At 44.5% G+C, this 20,862-nt stretch overlaps 1 protein-coding gene across 1 annotated transcript in view; it reads left to right on the top strand.

Annotated features, from left to right (window-relative positions):
* Window positions 1–16,690, top strand: part of CRLS1 (cardiolipin synthase 1) — a 37,538-nt gene extending 20,848 nt beyond the window's left edge. The window contains exons 5-7 of the mRNA XM_073553875.1: window positions 4,429–4,497; window positions 6,021–6,112; window positions 16,268–16,690. Of these exons, the coding sequence (XP_073409976.1) occupies window positions 4,429–4,497; window positions 6,021–6,112; window positions 16,268–16,355 (249 nt within the window). The 3' untranslated portion in view covers window positions 16,356–16,690. The remainder of the gene's footprint in view (window positions 1–4,428; window positions 4,498–6,020; window positions 6,113–16,267) is intronic.
* Window positions 16,691–20,862: the final 4,172 nt, after the last annotated feature.

Genomic DNA, 20,862 nt, shown 5'->3' with positions numbered 1-20,862 from the left:
TACCTAAGAGAGAAGAAAACATTTTATTTTAATTTCTGTGTGCAATAGAAATACCCTGTATTTGTTATACAGCACTTGCTGATTACTGTCATGTTTTTTACTGCAGAGTATTGTTTGCAAATTTGTCATTTTGTGTTTTCTTGTTGTGTATATAAATAATGTGTTCATCAGTATATAAATCTGTGTTCATCAGCTCATGAAATACATTTAGGCTATGTGCCCACGTAGCGTTTTAATCTGGACACTAAAAACTGGACTCCTTCCCAGAAATCGTACGGTTTTACCGCAATTTCATCGCGATTATGTTCGCGATTTTGTGGCGATTTTCGCGTGCGATATTCAAGCACTTTCCAAGCGATTTGAAGCATCGCTTGGAAAGTGATTGACAGGTTGGTCACACTCGTCAAACAGTGTTTGACAAGTGTGACCAGCTTTTTACTATTGAGGCCGCCTATGCAGCATCAATAGTAAAAGAATGTAAAAAATAATTAAAAAAAAATCGGGGTATATTTACCTTCTGATGTCACGCGCTGCATTCCCGGGCCTCAGCGTTCCCAGTTTTATTTTTTATTCTTTTTTTACAGGGGTATGGTACCCAGGGCCTGGAGGACAGTCTCCTCTCCTCCACACCGTGGGTACCAACCACACATTAGACGCTTCACTTCCCGCATGGTGGGCATAGCCACATGCGGGAAGTAAGCGGTTCTCATGCATTCCTATGGGTGCGGAATTGCGGCAATTCTTTGCGATTCCGCACAAAAGAATGAGCATGCTGCCATTTTTTTCCGCGATGCGATTCTGCCGCAGAAAAAGCGCAGCATTAGCACAGCATGTGCGGAATGCCATAGGAATACATGCGGTGCGTTCTGTACAAGATTTTTAAACGTTTTCGTGCCGAAAATCGCGGCAAAAACGCTTAAAAATCACATCGTGGGCACACAGCCTTACATTTGACTGGCTTGCATTTTCTGAAATTGCCTGTGCCCCTGACGGTCAGTGTGCGAAAATTACGCTTTTGATAGTGGCTACATAGGCAATCTAACAAGCTCTTTTTTTTTTTTTTTTTTTTTTTTTTTTTGGTTGAAATCTGTCCATTTTAAAGAAATTATCAAAGATCCTCTGGAATCGCAGTGGGTCTGTGGTTTTGTGGCTGGAGTGATGAGACGCAGGACCTCTGCTGTGGCAGTCGGTGGAGTCCAAGCTGTTATAACCACACTGGTCTAACATTTATAATCCAGTAGTGATGATCTGTTTATACCCCTTTAATGAGAACTCATGCTGTTGGCTTTTAAGCTTTTTGAACCCAAACCAGAAGTGGATCCAAAAGGAATGGGAAACATACAGAACCTTCTTACACCTTTTCTTCATGCTGGATCCAGATTTTGGCTCGGGGGGGGGAAAAATGCATCAAAAACTATTGTTGATGATTTGTATTTTTAAAGCCCCATCAATTCCAGGGTGCTGCACACGTGAGAAGGGGTTACATACATATAATAGCCTACAAGTAAATGAGCAGAAACAAAAAGCACAGAATGACAAATGTGCAAAAATACCTTGCAATAAGACATATAACAGTAGTCAGCAAGTGCTGATAAAAGGTAATAACAAACACAGGGTATTTAGTCTATACGTTTTTTTGCAAAAAAATGTATACCAAGCTGCCTCACCAACGTCAAGGTAACCCGTATTGAAGCAGTCCCTATCTAATGTATTTAATACCTGAACATATGAACTGTGTCTAAATGAGCAGGATTAAGACAGGCGCTTTCTGGTATGGGCACGTGATGCAAGACAGCTCCTTATGTGCATGTCACACAAGAGAGGGGTGGGGTCTCTCAAATCATGCATAAGCATGAAAAAAACTGGATTAAAAACACACATGTGACATGCACAATGTGAACAAGTCTGTTGGGACCATGTTCACTCCACCCTGACTGAAACACAAACAAAAAGCACAGAATGACAAATGTGCAAAAATACCTTGCAATAAGACATATAACAGTAGTCAGCAAGTGCTGATAAAAGGTAATAACAAACACAGGGTATTTAGTCTATACGTTTTTTTGCAAAAAAATGTATACCAAGCTGCCTCACCAACGTCAAGGTAACCCGAATTGAAGCAGTCCCTATCTAATGTATTTAATACCTGAACATATGAACTGTGTCTAAATGAGCAGGATTAAGACAGGCGCTTTCTGGTATGGGCACGTGATGCAAGGCAGCTCCTTATGTGCATGTCACACAAGAGAGGGGTGGGGTCTCTCAAATCATGCATAAGCATGAAAAAAACTGGATTAAAAACACACATGTGACATGCACAATGTGAACAAGTCTGTTGGACCATGTTCACTCCACCCTGACTGAAACACAAACAAAAAGCACAGAATGACAAATGTGCAAAAATACCTTGCAATAAGACATATAACAGTAGTCAGCAAGTGCTGATAAAAGGTAATAACAAACACAGGGTATTTAGTCTATACGTTTTTTTGCAAAAAAATGTATACCAAGCTGCCTCACCAACGTCAAGGTAACCCGTATTGAAGCAGTCCCTATCTAATGTATTTAATACCTGAACATATGAACTGTGTCTAAATGAGCAGGATTAAGACAGGCGCTTTCTGGTATGGGCACGTGATGCAAGACAGCTCCTTATGTGCATGTCACACAAGAGAGGGGTGGGGTCTCTCAAATCATGCATAAGCATGAAAAAAACTGGATTAAAAACACATGTGACATGCACAATGTGAACAAGTCTGTTGGACCATGTTCACTCCACCCTGACTGAAACACAAACAAAAAGCACAGAATGACAAATGTGCAAAAATACCTTGCAATAAGACATATAACAGTAGTCAGCAAGTGCTGATAAAAGGTAATAACAAACACAGGGTATTTAGTCTATACGTTTTTTTGCAAAAAAATGTATACCAAGCTGCCTCACCAACGTCAAGGTAACCCGTATTGAAGCAGTCCCTATCTAATGTATTTAATACCTGAACATATGAACTGTGTCTAAATGAGCAGGATTAAGACAGGCGCTTTCTGGTATGGGCACGTGATGCAAGACAGCTCCTTATGTGCATGTCACACAAATCCTGCTCATTTAGACACAGTTCATATGTTCAGGTATTAAATACATTAGATAGGGACTGCTTCAATACGGGTTACCTTGACGTTGGTGAGGCAGCTTGGTATACATTTTTTTGCAAAAAAACGTATAGACTAAATACCCTGTGTTTGTTATTACCTTTTATCAGCACTTGCTGACTACTGTTATATGTCTTATTGCAAGGTATTTTTGCACATTTGTCATTCTGTGCTTTTTGTTTGTGTTTCAGTCAGGGTGGAGTGAACATGGTCCAACAGACTTGTTCACATTGTGCATGTCACATGTGTGTTTTTAATCCAGTTTTTTTCATGCTTATGCATGATTTGAGAGACCCCACCCCTCTCGTGTGACATGCACATAAGGAGCTGTCTTGCATCACGTGCCCATACCAGAAAGCGCCTGTCTTAATCCTGCTCATTTAGACACAGTTCATATGTTCAGGTATTAAATACATTAGATAGGGACTGCTTCAATACGGGTTACCTTGACGTTGGTGAGGCAGCTTGGTATACATTTTTTTGCAAAAAAACGTATAGACTAAATACCCTGTGTTTGTTATTACCTTTTATCAGCACTTGCTGACTACTGTTATATGTCTTATTGCAAGGTATTTTTGCACATTTGTCATTCTGTGCTTTTTGTTTGTGTTTCAGTCAGGGTGGAGTGAACATGGTCCAACAGACTTGTTCACATTGTGCATGTCACATGTGTGTTTTTAAGTAAATGAGCAGAGACAGACAGGTACAGAGGGGAGAGTACCCTCACGGGCTTACAGTCTACAGAGTAATGGGGAGGGAAAGGGTAGGCCGGGGTTTGGAGCAGCTTCAGTGATAGTGAGGGGACATTGCAGGCTTTACTGTAGAGATGAGTTTTCAGGTTGCTTCCAAATGTTTCAGCTGTGGGAGACCATCGATGAGATGAAGTACTAAACTCCAGAGGATGGGGGGGGTGCTCAGGAAAAATTGTGCAGGCTATGGGATGAGGAACGTGTATGAGAGATGACGGTCTTGTGAGGAGCAGAGATTGCGTGTAGGAAGGTATAGGGAGATGAATGGAGGAAACCAATTATGGACGGCTTTGTAATTCATTGTGGGTAGGTTAACTTGGAGCCGCTGTGAAATTAGAAGCCTCTGAAGGGATCGGCAGAGGGGACAGCGATGGAAGAGGAGGAGCAGCAATTGGGCAGCAGAGTTGAGGATGGACTGGAGGGTTGCGTGAGTGTTGGATGGGGGATGAGCCTGCTCTGTCCTAGGTTTGAAAGCTATTTTAACAAATTGTCTTACACATTGATAGTAAATTTTTCTTTTTACCTTTAGAGAACTCTTGGCAGATATTTTAACCCTTGCCATGCAACTGCTCAGTTAGAGCCAACGTTTATCAGTAAGGTAAGTATATATCTATTCATTTGTTGTCTTTTGTGTGGACGATATGTGAATTAGAAAGTCCACCACCGCAGCTTTTATACGGCAGACGATGGTAATGCTTACCTCCAAGGTGTCTTCTAGCGGCGACAATGTTCCGTCGCCAAGAATACAATCAAAGTCCACAGTGAATAGAATAAGATGATGGTTGCAGCATTCACTAAACATTTGCAACCTCTACATGGGCATCTAAAGGGTAACATTTTTTCCTTGTGGAGAATACCAGTGTGAGGAGGCTTAAGTCATGGACTGCTCTTCTTGGATATTAAATATGCAAATTGCCTCTTCAGAGCGAAAGAGCACTAGAACTCTAGTTCCACCAATTGGAAGTAGCAATCTTAAATGTCATGGCTGTTAAGTATCCTCACACTGGAATGCCAGACCAGGCATGTGACTCTCCACAAGCAGAAATGTTACCCCTTAGATCTCGATCAGAAGTCTCTCACCTAGCCAAACCATGTCTCACGCTTTGCAATGACGAGTGGCAACGCCCCGAAACAGTGTCTGCAATTTGAGATTCTGGTTTGCCTTTAATCCAATGTTGTGTGGCAAGGCTCGTTAAAGGGTCCATATTGACTTTTAGGATTGCTACTTCCAATAGGTGGCACTAAAGTTCTAGTCCTCTTCCTCTCTGAAGAGGCAGTTTCCATTTTCAACCTCTATATAGTGACACAAGCAGGTAGGAGAGGAGTAAGTCCACCTGCCTTCAGTTGTTTCATGTGAGTGCTGCTCCCCCGCAATCACTACTTTATCTCTTGTCTTACAAAGCCTCTCAAACATTTTTCCATAGCTGTGATTTATATTATATAAACCTCATGCCATGAGTTTGTTCTTGTCTTAAAGTAAAGGTTCTCACTGAGAAGGTTATTCCCACCCTACATAATTGTAGTAAAGGCACAGCATATTACAAAACTGTCTTGATAGATGTGTGGGGCCCCTGCAAAAGCCACCCTATATAAGGAGAGGATGACTGGGGAGTTGACAGAATACGCTATTAAATAGATTTGGATCTTACTGCTTAGATGCTGTGGCCGCTATTGATCATGGCCGCTAAGGGTCTTCTCCAATCCCAGCAGTTATTTAGGTGTCATCAGCCAACATCTGCCTCATACTCTACCAATGCACTTGTGGCTTACAATGTAGTTCACTCATCGATAAAGGGTTAAATCCCCCTCGTCTGGTGTCTGCTGACTGCCGCAGTGACCATGGGCTGCACATGCGACCATCACTGATTTGCTTGCAGCGGTCAGGTGTCGGTGCAGCATGTCCTCGCTGCTGTGATGTGACCAGGGCTCCAGAGGATCATGGGCGCGTTGGCTGTGGAGCCTCGGGGTTCGGTACACGCGATTTACTTGTTTCTTACTTTTTAGACCTTTAACATTCAGATTTGGATTACATGCTTTACAAAACCTCTTATTAATCAATGGTCTCTGAATTTGTCATTTAACACCCAAGAAATCGGATTTACTGTATTATGTCTCTTTTAGATGAACACCGCAGTCCAGTTAATACTGGTGGCAGCGTCGCTCGCGGCCCCGGTATTCAATTATGTGGATAGTGCCTATCTTCAAGCGTTATGGTAAGTTACACATAATCAAGGGGTTTTCTAAGATATTGGAGACTAGTCCTAGGATAAGTTATTATGCTTGATCGGTTGGGGGCTCTGGATGTACAACGTGGGGGGAATAGAGCACAACATGCCATTCATTTGTAATGTCAGTCTGCCAGAGAAAGAAATGGCCGTTTGTTACCGCTTGCCTTTCTTAGGCTAGATTCACATTGAGTTAGGGCAGTCCGTTCAACGCATGCATTAAACGGACTGCGCTAACGAAACTGCCTTCTTTTATCGCATTATGCGATCGCGCTAGCGCAGATGGAGACCGCTTTTGAGGGTCCGTCACAGCATGACGGCACATCGCTAACACATGCCGATTATGACATGCCTTAGCGATCCGCTACGTTATGGCAGTCTATGGGTGCATTAACAGATGCGTTACATCGCGTTAATGCCGCGCTGTTATGCAATCTATTACACGGACTGCCATAGCGCAGTGTGAACTCAGCCTTACTCTTTAACCCCTTTACTCCCAAGGGTGGTTTGCTTGTCAATGCCCGGGCCAATTTTTACAATTCCGACCACTGTTCCTTTGAGGTGGTAACTCTGGAACTCTACCATGGATCCCGGTGATTCTGACATTGTTTTCTCCTGCATATTGTACTTCATGTTACTGGTAAAATTTCATTCATATAACTTGCGTTTATTTGTGAAAAAAAAAAACGGAAATTTGGCGAAAATCTTGAAAATTTCGCAATTTTCCAACTTTGCATTTTTATGCTCTTAAATCACAGAGATATGGCACTCAAAAAACTTCATAAGTAACATCTCCCACATGTTTACTTTATATCAGCACAATTTGGGAACCAAAATTTTTTTCCGTTAGGAAGTTATAAGGGTTAAAAGTTGACCAGCGATAGCTCATTTTTACAACACCATTTTATTTTTAGGGACCACATCACATTTGAAGTCACTTTGAGGGGCCTATATGATAGAAAATACCCAAAAGTGACACCATTCTAAAAACTGCACCCCTCAAGGTGCTCAAAACCAGATTCAAGAAGTTTATTAACCCTTCAGGTGCTTCACAAAATTTTTTTGAATGTTTTAAAAAAAAAAAATAAAAATAAACATTTAACTTTTTTTTTTTTTACAAAAAAAATTACTTCAGGTTCAATTTTTTTATTTTACCAGGGGTAACAGGAGAAAATAGACTGGAAAAGTTATTGTGCAATTTGTCTTGAGTATGCTGATATCTGATATGTTGGGGGAACCACTGTTTCGGTGCATGGCAGAGCTCGGAAGGGAAGGAGCGCCGTTTGACTCTTTCACTGCAAAATTGGCTGGAATTCAGATCGGATGCCATATCACGTTTGGAGAGCTCCTGATGTGCCTAAACAGTGTAAACACCCCCACAAGTGACCCCATTTTGGAAACTAGACCCCCCCAAGGAACTTATCTAGATATGTGGTGAGCACTTTGAACCCCCAAGGGCTTCACAGAAGTTTATAACGTACAGCCGTACAATTAAAAAATCATATTTATTCCACAAAAATGATCTTTTCACCCCCAATTTTTATTTTCCCAAAGGTAACAGGACCCCAAAAGTTATTGTGCAATTTGTCCTGAGTACGCTGATACGCCACATGTGTGGGTAAATCACTATTTGGGTGCATGGCAGAGCTCTGAAGGGAAGCAGCACCGTTTGACTTTTTTGGCTGGAATTGAGATCGGACAGCATGTTGTGTTTGGAAAGCCCCTGATGTAATATAATAAATTTTATTTTTATAGCGCCGACATATTCCGCAGCACTTTACATTTCAGAGGGGATTTGTACAGACAATAGACATTACAGCATAACAATAATCACATACAGTAGATTATAACAAATACCAAGAGGAATGAGGGCCCTCCTCGCAAGCTTACAGTCTATGAGGAAAGAGGTAGACACGAAAGGTGGATGGTAACAATTGCCCTGATTGTATGGACCAGCCATAATGTTAAGTGTGTGACAGTACAGACACAGAGGGCTAATGGATGCATAAAGCATGTGGGAACATGATGCGGGAAATCTGGTTATGGTAAAAATTTTGGCTGTGCCACACAGGGATAGATTAGGTTAATGTGTTGAGGCAATAGGCCAGTCTGAATAAATGTGTTTTCAGGGCACGCTTAAAATTGTGGGGATTGGGTACTAATCGTATTGACCTGAGAAGTGCATTCCAAAGAATTGGCGCGGCACGTGTAAAGTCTTGGAGACGGGAGTGGGAGGTTCTGACTATTGAGGATACTAACCTCAGGTCATCAGCAGAACGGAGGGCGCGGGTAGGGTGGTATACTGAAACAAGGGAGGAGATGTAGGGTGGTGTGCTGAGCCATGGAGGGCTTTGTGGGTGAGGGTAATAAGTTTATACTGAATTCTGGAGTGGATGGGTAGCCAGTGTAATGACTGGCACAAGGTAGAGGCATCGGTGTAACGATTGGTGAGGAATATGATCCTGGCTGCAGCATTCAAGACAGATTGGAGAGGGGAGAGTTTGGTAAGAGGGAGACCGATTAGAAGAGAGTTACAATAGTCGAGACGAGAATGAATAAGAGAAACAGAGTGTTTGCAGAGTCAAAAGTAAGAAAAGGTCGAATTCTAGAAATGTTTTTGAGGTGCAGATGACAAGAGCGAGCCAGTGATTGAATGTGGGGGGCAAAGGAAAGCTCGGAATCAAGTATGACCCCAAGACAGCGGGCCTGTTGCTGGGGAGTAATAGTGGAGCCACACACAGAAATAGCAATGTCGGGTATAGGTACATTAGTAGAGGGAGGAAACACCAGGAGTTCAGTCTTTGACAGGTTCAGTTTCAGATATAGTGAGGACATATTAGACACAGCGTTTAGACAATCGCCGGTGTTTTCTAGAAAGGCTGGCGTGATGTCAGGAGAAGAAGCGTATAATTGGATGTCGTCAGCATAGAGATGGTACTGGAAACCAAATCAATAGGGGCAGTGTACAAGAAGAGGAGGGGGCCTAGAACCGATCCTTCGGGGACCCCAACAGTAAGGGGAAGGTGAGAGGAGGAGGAACCGGTAAAGGAGCGGTCAGAGAGATAGGAGGAGAACCAGGAGAGAACGGTGTCCTTGAGGCCGATGGAACGGAGCATAGTGAGGAGGAGCTGATGATCCACAGTGTCGAATGCTGCAGAGAGATCCAAGAGAATTGGCATGGAGTAATGACCATTTGATTTAGCTGTTAGCAGATCATTAGAGACTTTAGTGAGGGCAGTTTCAGTGGAGTGTAAAGAGCAGAAACCGGATTGGAGAGGGTCGACAACAGAGTTTTCTGAGAGATAGCGGATAAGACGGGAGTGGACCAGGCGTTCCAGGAGTTTAGAGATGAAGGGAAGATTAGAGACAGGTCTATAGTTAGCGGCACAGTTTTGGTCAAGGGATGGTTTTTTAAGTAGTGGATGTATGATGGCATGCTTAAATGAGGAGGGGAAAAATACCAGAAGAGAGAGAGAGAGGTTAAATATTTTAGTTAGGTGAGGGGTGACAGCAGGGGAAAGGGACTGGAGGAGATGTGACGGAAATGGGTCACTGGTGCAAGTAGTTGGGCGAGAAGATGCAAGGAGCCTACTTACTTCTTCTGTGACTGGTTCAAAATCAGAGAGTGAGCTAGATGCAGTGGGGGAGGGAGGACAGTGCATGGTATGAGGTGATTGGGAGATAATTTCCTGTCGAATCTGGTCAATTTTTTCTTTGAAGTAATTGGCCAGATCGTCAGCTCGGAGCTCCGTGGTTGGGGCCTGTACTCTTGGATTGAGTAGAGAATGAAAAGTGTCAGAGATGTTTCGGGTTATTGGACAGTGAGGTGATGAGGGTGTTGAAATAGGTTTGTTTGGAGAGGTGAAGGGCAGTGTTGTATGTTCTAAGCATAAACTTATAATGGATGAAATCTTCGTGTAGATTGGATTTTCTCCACAGACGTTCTGCGCACCTAGAGCACCGTTGCAGGAAACGTGTTTGCAGGGTGTGCCAGGGTTGTCGCCGTCTGCATTGTGGTGTTCTATTTATAGGGGGTGCAAATTCATCCAGGGCACTTTGAAGTGTTTCATTGTAATGCTTCAATGCAGAATCAGGACATGAGAGGGAGGAGATAGGGGCCAATGAAGACTGCAAGTTCTTCATAAGTTTCTGGGTGTTAATGGCCTGTATGTTTCTATAAGTCTGGACAGTGGGGGTGACCTGAGCAGCCTGGCAGTTCTTTATAGAGAATGAAAGAAGATTGTGGTCAGAGAGCAGGAGAGGGGAGTTTGCAAAATCATCCACTGCACAAAGCCGAGAGAAGACCAAATCAAGGGAATTTCCGTCTTCATGTGTTGGAGAATTAGTAAGCTGCGAAAGGCCAAATGAGGAGGTGAGAGATAAAAGGTGAGTAGCAGATGGTGAGAGGGGAAGAGCAATGGGGATGTTGAAATCGCCCATGAGGGTAGGGATGTCACAGGAGAGAAAATGTGGAAGCCAAGTGGCAAAATGATCCAGGAACTGATGGGAGGGGCCGGGAGGACGATACACCACCGCCACTCGCATGGAGAAGGGGGTGTAGAGTCTGACGGCATGGACCTCATAAGAAGGGAAGACAAGTGAGGGTACTTGAGGGATAACCTGAAAGGTACATTTTGGTGATAGGAGCAGACCAACGCCTCCACCAGCTCTACTGTCTGATCTTGGGGTATGAGAGAAGTGTAGCCCCCCGTATGAAAGAGCAGCAGCAGCGGTAGTGTCTGACTGCTGGATCCAGGTTTCAGTAAGAGCCAGGAGGTTAAGAGAATTAGAATGGAAGAAGTCATGGATGAAGGAGAGTTTGTTACACACTGAGCGAGAATTCCAAAGTGCACAATTAAGAGACAGATGGCAGGCAGGGAATATTAATCAGATTAGAGGGGTTTCTAAGTGTAGCAGTCGGGGGGGTTTGACTTTCTATAACATGGGGGACCAGGGTTGGGAGCAATGTCTCCTGCGACTAGGAGAAGGAGGATAGAAAGAGTGAGCAGATGGTTAAGTGATTTGTGAGAGCGTCTCTGATGTTGAATGGTGGGACTGACTGGATCTGTGCAGTTTAACAATGTGAAAAGAGCGTGAGTGCTATACATAGGAGAGGAAAGAAGCGAGGGGTCAATATGGATGGAGTGTAGAGAGTTAATGCCAGGGCGGTGGATGTGTGTGAATACAGCGGCCAGGATATAAATTACACAAATGCATATGGTATATATTTGTTGTACTCCTAATGTACAGGGAGTAGATGTATATAAATGTCTTACCTGTCTCCTGCCCAACTGCCATGTTATAACTGCCAGTAGTACTTTGATGTGCTTAGATTACATGTGCATAAATGCCACCCCTGCATAAATGCTCCCCCTAGCTAGGTCTGAATATATAGGAGGTTAAGGCTAAGATTTTTTTTTTTTTTTTGCTCTCTTCTCGTTAATCAATCACACTAAATTGAGACACCAGGACCCAATAAAGTGTTGTGGTCAAATAAACACATGTCCAGCACTACATGGATCATAAAGCACTTTGAAAAGTTTCTTGACCTCACAACATAAGGGGACAAGCAGAGTAAGTTGAAAAAAAACACTATATACCAGATATAAGCTTGCAGAGTTGAAAACACAGAAATGTACCAAAACAGTGGAAACCCCCCAATTCTAACTCCAACCCTAACCCCAACACACACCTAACCCTAATCTCAGCCCTAACCCTAATGGGGAAATAAATACATTTTTCTTTTATTTTATTTTCCCTAACTAAGGGGGTGATAAAGGGGGGTTTGATTTACTATATATGGCGGGTTTTTATGTTTGGCAGCTGTCGCACGCTAAAAGACGCATTTTATTGTAAGTTTTTGAGAGCTATAATTTTTCCATATTTTGACCCAGTCATGTGAGGTCTTATTTTTTGTGGGACGAGTTGACGTTTCTATTGGTACCATTTTCGGGCACGTGACATTTTTCCATTGCTTTTTATTCCGATTGTTGGCAGTCACAAGCAGAAAAGAATAGGCCACAAATCGGAGATCACCCTGAATAGGAATTTAGCAAAAATATTACAATTTTTATTTATTTAAATTTAAGCACAGCAAACAACAACACATTAAAAACATTAAAAAATGGTCACACATGTGACACATTCAAAAGATATACATATCTCATAATAGAGAACCAAACCTGATAACCACTACCACTTTTGGTGGAGAAAGTGTCTTATACCCAAGGTCCATGTAAACTAATACCCAATTAGAAGGTTTTGAAAGCACACTAATACACTGTAGCCATCACAAATGAATCATGGATATCAGTGATGCAGATAAAGTTTAAATGGATGTTATCACAAGCTTAAATAATGCCTTGAGACAGTTCATACAATTGGTTATATAGCTCTGGCATACTCTTATTCACAATGTGGTACATAAAAAACAAACGTTTCTGGAATGTACTGAATAAACCCCAATTAGAAATACCTCAGCCTGAAATCGGGCTCCAAGAGCAGACCAGATCATCCAGACCAGAAATGGGCTGTAAAGAGTGCAAACAACCAAAGGACATCTACATGTCCACCTTCAAATAATATACATAGATGCACAGAACCCAATACATCACATATGAAGTGGAGTGGGGCAGGCTGGACTAATGACCCGACGCGTGTCGCCACTCTAGCTTCGTCAGGGGTACCTTTTGCCAGTCACTGTGCGGTCAAAAAGACGCATATAAATATCCATGGTACTGCTGAAAACATCATCTTGTCCCGCAAAAAACGAGCCGCCACACAGCATCGTCAGCGAAAAAATAAAAGTTATAGCTCGCAGAATAAAGTGATGCAAAAATAATTATTTTTTATATAAAATTTTTTCATTGCATAAAAGCCCCAAAACACGAAAAAAGCCATAAATGAGGTATCGCTGTAACCGTACTGACCCGAAGGAGAAAATCGCTTTAGCAATTTTATCGCAAGTGGAACAGCGTAAACGCACCACCCAAAAGAAATTCATGAAACGCTGGTTTTTGTAAATTCTGCGTCTCAAAAATCGAAATAAAAAGCGATCAAAAAATGTCACATGCCCGAACATGATACCAATAAAAGCGTCAACTCGTCCCGCAAAAAATAAGACCTCACATGACTCGGTGGGTCAAAATACAGAAAAATTATACCTCTCAATATGTGGTGATGCAAAAACTATTTTTACAATAAAAAGCGTCTTTTAGCGTGCGACAGCCGCCAAACATAAAAACCTCCATAAATAGTAAATCAAACCCCCCGTTATCACCCCCTTAGTTAGGGAAAAATAATAAAATGTAAAAAATTTATTTATTTCCATTTTCCCGTTAGGGTTAGGGGGGTGTTGGGGTTAGGGTTGGAGTTAGAATTGGGGGTTTCCACTATTTGGGCACATCAGGTGCTCTCCAAACGCAACATGGCGTCTGATCTCAATTCCAGCCAATTCTGCGTTGAAAAAGTCAAATGGTATTCCTTCCCCTCCAAGCTCTGCCATGCACCCAAACAGTGTTTTACCCCCTCATATGGGGTATCAGCCTACTCAGGACAATTTGCAAAACAACTTTTGGGGTCCTATTTCTCCTGTTACCCTTAGGAAATTAAAAAATTAAGGGCAAAACTATAATTTTTGTGGAAAAAAATGATTTTTTTATTTTCACGCCTGGGCGTTATAAACTTCTGTGAAGCACTTGGGGGTTCAAAGTTCTCCCCACATATCTAGATAAGTTCCTTGGGGGATCTAGTTTCCAAAATGGGGTCATTTGTGGGGGGGTTTCCACTGTTTTGGCACATCAGGGGCTTTCCAAACGTGACATGGGGTCCGATCTCAATTCCAGCCAAAAAAGTCAAATGGTGCTGCTTCCCTTCCGAGCTCTGCCATGCGCCCAAATAGTCGTTTACACCCACATATGGGGTATCAGCGTACTCAGGTCAAATTGCACAATAACTTTTAGGGTCCTGTTACCCTTGGGAAAATAAAATTTGGGGGTGAAAAGATCATTTTGTGGAAAAAATGATTTTTTTAATTGTACCGCTGTACGTTATAAACTTCTGTGAAGCCCTTGTGGGTTCAAAGTCCTCACCACATATTTAGATAAGTTCCTTGGGGGGTCTAGTTTCCAAAATGGGGTCACTTGTGGGGGGTTTCCACTGTTTAGGTACATCAGGGGTTCTCCAAACGTGACATGGCGTCCGATCAGAATTCCAGCCAATTTTGCATTGTAAAAGTCAAACGGCGCTACTTCCCTTCTGAGCTCTGCCATGCGCCGAAACAGTGGCTCCCCCCCCATATATCGGGTATCAACGTACTCAGGACAAATTGCACAATAATTTTTGCAGTCCAATTTCTCCTGTTACCCTTGGTAAAAAAAAAAAAAAAAAAATTGAACCTGAAGTATTTTTTTTGTGAAAAAAAGTTTGTTCATTTTTTTTAAATATTCAAAAAATTCCTGTGAAGCACCTGAAGGGTTAATAAACAACTGGAATGTGGTTTTGAGCACCTTAAGGGGTGCAGTTTTTAGAAAATACCCAAAAGTGACACCATTCTATCATATAGACCCCTCAAAGTGGCTTCAAATGTGATGTGGTCCGTAAAAATAAAATGGTGTTGCAAAAATGAGTAATCGCTGGTCAATTTTTAACCCTTATAACTTCCTAACAAAAAAAAATTTTGGTTCCAAAATTGTGCTGATGTAAAGTAAACAGGTGGGAAATGTTACTTATTAAGTTTTTTTGTGTGCCGTATCTCTGATTTAAGGGCATAAAAATTCAAAGTTGGAAAATTGCGAATTTTTCAAAATTTTCGCCAAATTTCCGTGTTTTTTTTTCACAAATAAGCGCAAGTTATATGAATGAAATTTTACCACGAACATGAAGTACAATATGTCACGAGAAAACAATGTCAGAATCACCGGGATCCATGGAAGCGTTCCAGAGTTATGGCCTCATAAAAGGACTGGTCAGAATTGTAATAATTGGCCCAGGAGTTAACGTGCAAACCACCCTTGGTAGTGAAGGGGTTAATTTAGCGATTTACACTTTTTTTTTTTTTTTTAACTATTACTGTCCCAGTGGGGACATCACTGTCATGTGACAGATCGCTGTGACAAATCAATGATCTGACACAGGCGCTGCACAAGGCTTCCTCGTGCCTGCGCTCTGCAGGCAGTGAGGACTGCTCCCTGCAGGCCCCCGAAGGTCCCCGCCGCCATATTGGATCCGAGGACCTGCAGGGAAGGAGGCTCCCGCAGCAGCGCTGCACATCGTGCTGCTGCGCAGGTGTCAGGGAAGCACGGAGGGAGCCGATGCTTCCCTAAACCCCCCGGTACACTGCAATCGTGTTTGATCGCAGTGTGCCAAGGGGTTAACATGCCGGTGGCTGTCTGTGACCGCCCCTGACAGTGCCGGGTGTCAGCTGTGATAAGAAGCTGACACCCGGCCGCGATCAGCGGCGCTCCCCACGGGGGGGGGGGGCGCAGCTGATCGCTATGACGTACTATTCTGTCCTTGGTACTTAGGTCCCAGGTCGCATGGACGGAATAGTACGTCTAATGTAGGAAAGGGGTTAATGGACATGTGCCCTCATAGGGCATATGGATTGGGCTTGACTTGTCCTCTGTGAGGATTCTCCACTGTCAGCATCGGGAACGACAGTCATGTGACTGCAAGTATGCGATATGCATACTACCAGACACAATCCGACTAGACTTTTTACGGCCTTGCGCAATACACTTGCATTGAGCGAGGCCAGAAACGGTCTAGTTGGATAGTGACCATTCCCAGCTCTGACACCAGAGAATCCTCAGTCTGCAGTGCGCGTGATGTGAAGATTCACAAGTCTACAGTCAGAACTTGTCCTTTTACACTGGACAACCCCTATAATTATCCCAGTTAGATGGTGGTATCATTCCTGGTTACTTACATATAACCCCTATATCCATTTACTACTGTAGATATGTACAGGTGATCTGTATGGGGTATACTCCCGCATTCTGTACTGGGAATGTGGGGGCATGCTGACATTTTGTATGCACCCCCTAACCATGAACTGAGGAGGGGTTCTGATCCTGATGATTGTTAGAGCCATGAGGAGTATGTTCTTGTGTTTCATGCTGATGTCGGTGTGCTTTGTTCCAGGTGTATCACTGCGTTCTCCACTGTGGCCTCTGGGTACAGCTACTACCATTATGGACGAAAGACAGTCAAAGTTTTGAACAATAAGTGAAGGCGCGGATTACTATCAGACTCTGCGGACACGAGGAGCGATGTACGATATCTCTTCATTGTAATTACTGGACGTTGATGTACAATGGAGTCCTGAGCTGGGGCGAGCACAGTCGTCATCTGAGAATCCTACTTATGCACTTAATATTCAATATTTGAATGTGGTCTGATGGACGCGGGGGGTTTGTGGAATAATTGACAGTAGCTCCCAGTGTGGAAATGATTTTGTTAATATTTAATGAATTTTTGAGAAATTAACTTTTTTGGCTGTGATCTTGCAATGTTGTATATGGTTTCTGATTTGCACTTAGAAGTAAAGGACTTTTATAAGGGAAAGCGCATTGTGATTTTGGTAAACGGATGTTTTTATAGCACATGGGGGAAATCAATGATACCGAGGGGATATGAACGGTTTCACACACTCAGAAAATGACCGCTGTGGAAATTATCATTAGACCGTGTTCACACAAGCGTATAAAAACTTTCCAGCTTCATCCAGAAAACGCTGAGGATTTTCTCTTTCCCCCATGACTGCACCACGGAGAGAGGGGATCCGCCCCACGGGGACAGGAAACCTACAGATCAACAGGCGGTACCTCTCTCCCGCATCAGTTGGTTTCCTGTCCCCATAGGGAACCTACAGGCTTACCATCGTCGTGCCTGTAGAAGAACGCGTCCCCCTCAGAAGCGGGCCTGGGCGGCCGGGGGCAGGTACCGGAGACCAGTGGCCAACGGGCGCGCAAGATGGCAGGGACCGCGCGGCGGCAGTGCGCAGGCGCGAGGCGGAGCGTGGCCTAGTCACGTGGGGCGGAGCGCCGCCAGGTCACGTGAGGCCGACGCAATGCACTGGGAGGCCTGGGAGTGCGCACGCGTGGGGAGGACACCACAGCGTCACGTGAGGGCAGCGCTAGGCATCACTGGGTGCCGGCGTGCAGTGTGTATATGTATCTGTGTGTGTATATATAAAAAACGGCGCTCGATTGAAAGACGCATTAAGCACCACGCTGACCTGTCCCCTGAAATCATGAGTTTGGCACAGGAAGAGCAGCAGCTGCGGGACATGGCCTCCGACGCAGGACCCCAGCAGCAACATCGCCGATCGCAGCAAAGCTACCGAAAGAAGGATCTCACAGCGACGCAGTAGCCACTCGGAGTCCCGGCACAGCAAGGAGTCCGGTGGGACAGGGGTCCCAAAAGACAAGCCTCCTGCAGACCCTGGAGCCCCTTCAGACTCGGTATCCTTCTTCGGTCCGGTGGGTGAGTGAGCTGCGTGAATGTACATATTATAACTAGGGCCTATCCTCTTATAGGGGAAGAAGTGCACGCAAAAGGTCAACCACAAGGTTTGCCCACTCTGTAAAGAGGAGCTCCCTGCAGGGTGGGGGAAAAGGCTCTGGCAATCCTGCATAGAGCACACTATATGCAAAGAATCCTCAGGCTTCGCTTCTGACCTTAGAAACCTAATAAAACATCAGGTAGAGAATACCCTCAAGTCCCTCCAGGGAAAAATTAAAAAGCCTAAAAGCAGGGACCCCGAGTCAGATCACAGTGATAGGGAGAGCGATTCCTCTGCATCAGACACGGACAGCCCGTCATTCGACTCCTCGTCCTCTGCCGAAGAAGGTCGCAGCTGTTTCCCTATAGAGGAAACCGATAATTTAATAAAAGCAATCAGGACCACTATGGGACTAGTAGACACCAGGCCCAAAAGGACTATCCAGGATGCTATGTTCAGTGGGTTAGAGCAGAATAAAAGGAGATCATTCCCTATGAAGGATAAAATTTAGGCGCTAATACAGAGGGAGTGGAAAAGACCGGAGAAAAAAGGCCTTTTAGCCCCCAAAAGAAAATACCCCTTTGAAGATCGAAGCTGTTCTTTTTGGGATAAAGCACCAAAGGTGGACGTAGCCACCGCAAAAGCATCCAAAAAATTCTCTCTGCCGTTTGAGGACATGGGTACACTAAAAGACCCCATGGATAAAAAAGTGGATACGTTCCTGAAGGGTTCGTGGGAGGCAGCCGGAGGAGGCCTAAAACCCGCCATAGCCACCACTTGCACGGCTAGAGCCCTTATGGTGTGGCTGGATCAGCTGGAGGACCAGCTAAAAAACAAATCCAAGAGAAGCGCAATCCTAGACTCCGTCCCATTGATGAGGAGCAGCGGCCTTTTTAGAGGATGCATCTGCAGATTTAATCAGGCCATCAGCGAAGGCAGCCTCATTCTCAAACGCAGCCAGAAGGGCCCTATGGCTCAAGTGCTGGACGGGGGACTTGCAAACAAAATCAAAACTTTGCTCCATTCCATGTGAAGGTGAATTCCTTTTCGGACCTATGCTAGACGATATACTTGACAAAGCTGGAGATAAAAAGGTCTTTCCCTAATCCATCCAATTTCCCCTTCAAGCGTTTTCGGAGCAGGAAATTTATCCAGAGGAAGCCGCCCTAGAATTCCCAGGACAAGTGGGAAGATAGAAGAGGCAAAGGAAAGGGGTTCATGTTTGGAAAACCGACAGACAAAAAGCCACTCCAATGAAGGTGTTTCCAAGGTAGGGGGAAGATTGGCCCTCCTCTACCAACCTGGGAAAACATTTCAAACAGTCAATGGATCTTGGACATCATAAAAACAGGCCTCAAATTAAAATTTCTCACCTCACCGAAACCCTCTTTCGTAGTGACCCCACAGAGGCAGTCGGCGGAAGAACAAGCCGCAATCCAATAGGAAATCCAGACCCTGGTGGAGAAATTGGTACTGCAAGAGGTTCCTCACCAAGATAGAGAAGGCTTCTAGTCCCCTGTTTTCCTGAGGAAGAAGCCAGATGGGACATTCAGGACAGTAATAGACCTGAAAAAAACTAAACAGGTGTCTGGTAATCCACCGATTCAAAATGGAAACAATAAAATCTGCGGTGAAAATGTTTCCATCCTGTTACATGACTGTACTCGATCTAAAGGACGCATACTACCACCTCCCCATACACACGGACTACCGCCGATTTCTCAGGATAGCAGTAACCATAGGGGGAGAAATAAAGCATTACCAGTTCAAGGCTCTCCCATTCGGGCTGGCCATCGCCCCCAGGGTATTCACAAAAATCATAGCAGAGGTTATGGCACGTCTAAGAGAACAGGGCGTACTAAAATTCCCATACTTGGACGATTTCCTAGTAATAGGCAACTCCCCATCACACTGCAGGGACCAGTTGAGCAGGACCATGAATTCTCTGACCGACCTAGGTTGGCTGCTAAACCTACCAAAGTCCCGGACGGTCCCAAGCCAAGTACTAGAGTATTTGGGTATAACCATCGATTCCCTCAGGCAGGAATGTCGTCTCCCAGAAGGGAAAATGCTACACATAAAGCAGAGAGCAACAGGGGCAATAACTCACACAGCAACAACACTGAAGAAGGCCATGTCTCTGCTCGGGTCAATGACTGCCTGTATACCAGCCGTGCAATGGGCTCAAGCCCACACAAGGGATCTACAGTGGGAAACAGCGGCAGAAGTTTCCCTTCACGGAGTTTTAGAAGGGCAGTTAGACATATCACCCGAAACGGCGCAGTCACTACAGTGGTGGACGGAATCTTCCAACCTATCCAGGGGGGTTCCTTGGGTAATACCAGAATCACGAGTCCTCACTACAGACGCAAGCCCCAGGGTGTGGGGGGCTCACTTGGACAATCAGGTAGCTCTAGGGGTCTGGACAGAGGACGAAAAGGCAGCCTCCCCGAACATGAAGGAGTTGTTAGCGGTAAAGCTCGCCCTCCTGCATTTTGCGGAATCCCTCAGATCCCACCACGTAAGGGTGTTTTCAGACAACAGCACGGTAGTGGCTTACTTAAACCACCAGGGGGGCACGAGGTCCCGCGCCCTAATGGCAGTGACAGGATCGATCCTCCAGTTTGCGGAGGTAAACCAAGGCTCACTGACTACACTCCACATAAAAGGGACAGACATCGTCACGGCGGACTTTCTAAGGCTACTTTCACTCATCAATTTTTTGCCATCATGCAGGATCCGGCTATTTTTAGAAAAAACGGATCCGGTGTAAATTTTGGACAACTGTAGAAACGGATCCGTTTTTCTGCCGGATCCGTCTAGCAGGTTATATCTGTTTCCTGGGGGCTGGCCAATTGGATCTAAGCATGCGCAGACTTCAAAAAACGGATCCGGTGGCTGGTTCCGTCTTTTTCTGGATCCGGCGCATTCCGGTGCCTATAGACTTTCATTGTGGCAAAAAGCCGGAAGCGTCGGATCCGGCGCTTCCGGCTTTTTTGCCGGAGACAAAAAATGTTACAGTAGCCGTTTTTTCCAGACGCCGGAATGAGCCAAATAGCCGTATCCGGCAAAAACGGACGAACCGCAATGCCATCCGGCACGATCCGGCGCTAAGACAAGTCAATGGGGAAAAACCGGATCCGGCATTGCATTTCGCCGGATCCGGTTTTCCAAAAAAAAGCCGGATCTCGCCTGACGGCACAAAACGGATGTGTGAAAGAGGCCTAAGTCA

This window comes from Dendrobates tinctorius, unplaced genomic scaffold (genome assembly GCF_039654945.1).
Source record: "Dendrobates tinctorius isolate UK_male_01 unplaced genomic scaffold, ASM3965494v1 ptg000203l, whole genome shotgun sequence".
NCBI lineage: Eukaryota > Metazoa > Chordata > Amphibia > Anura > Dendrobatidae > Dendrobates > Dendrobates tinctorius.
Note: the sequence above shows the minus strand (reverse complement) of the source record. Positions and strands in the feature narration are given on the sequence as shown.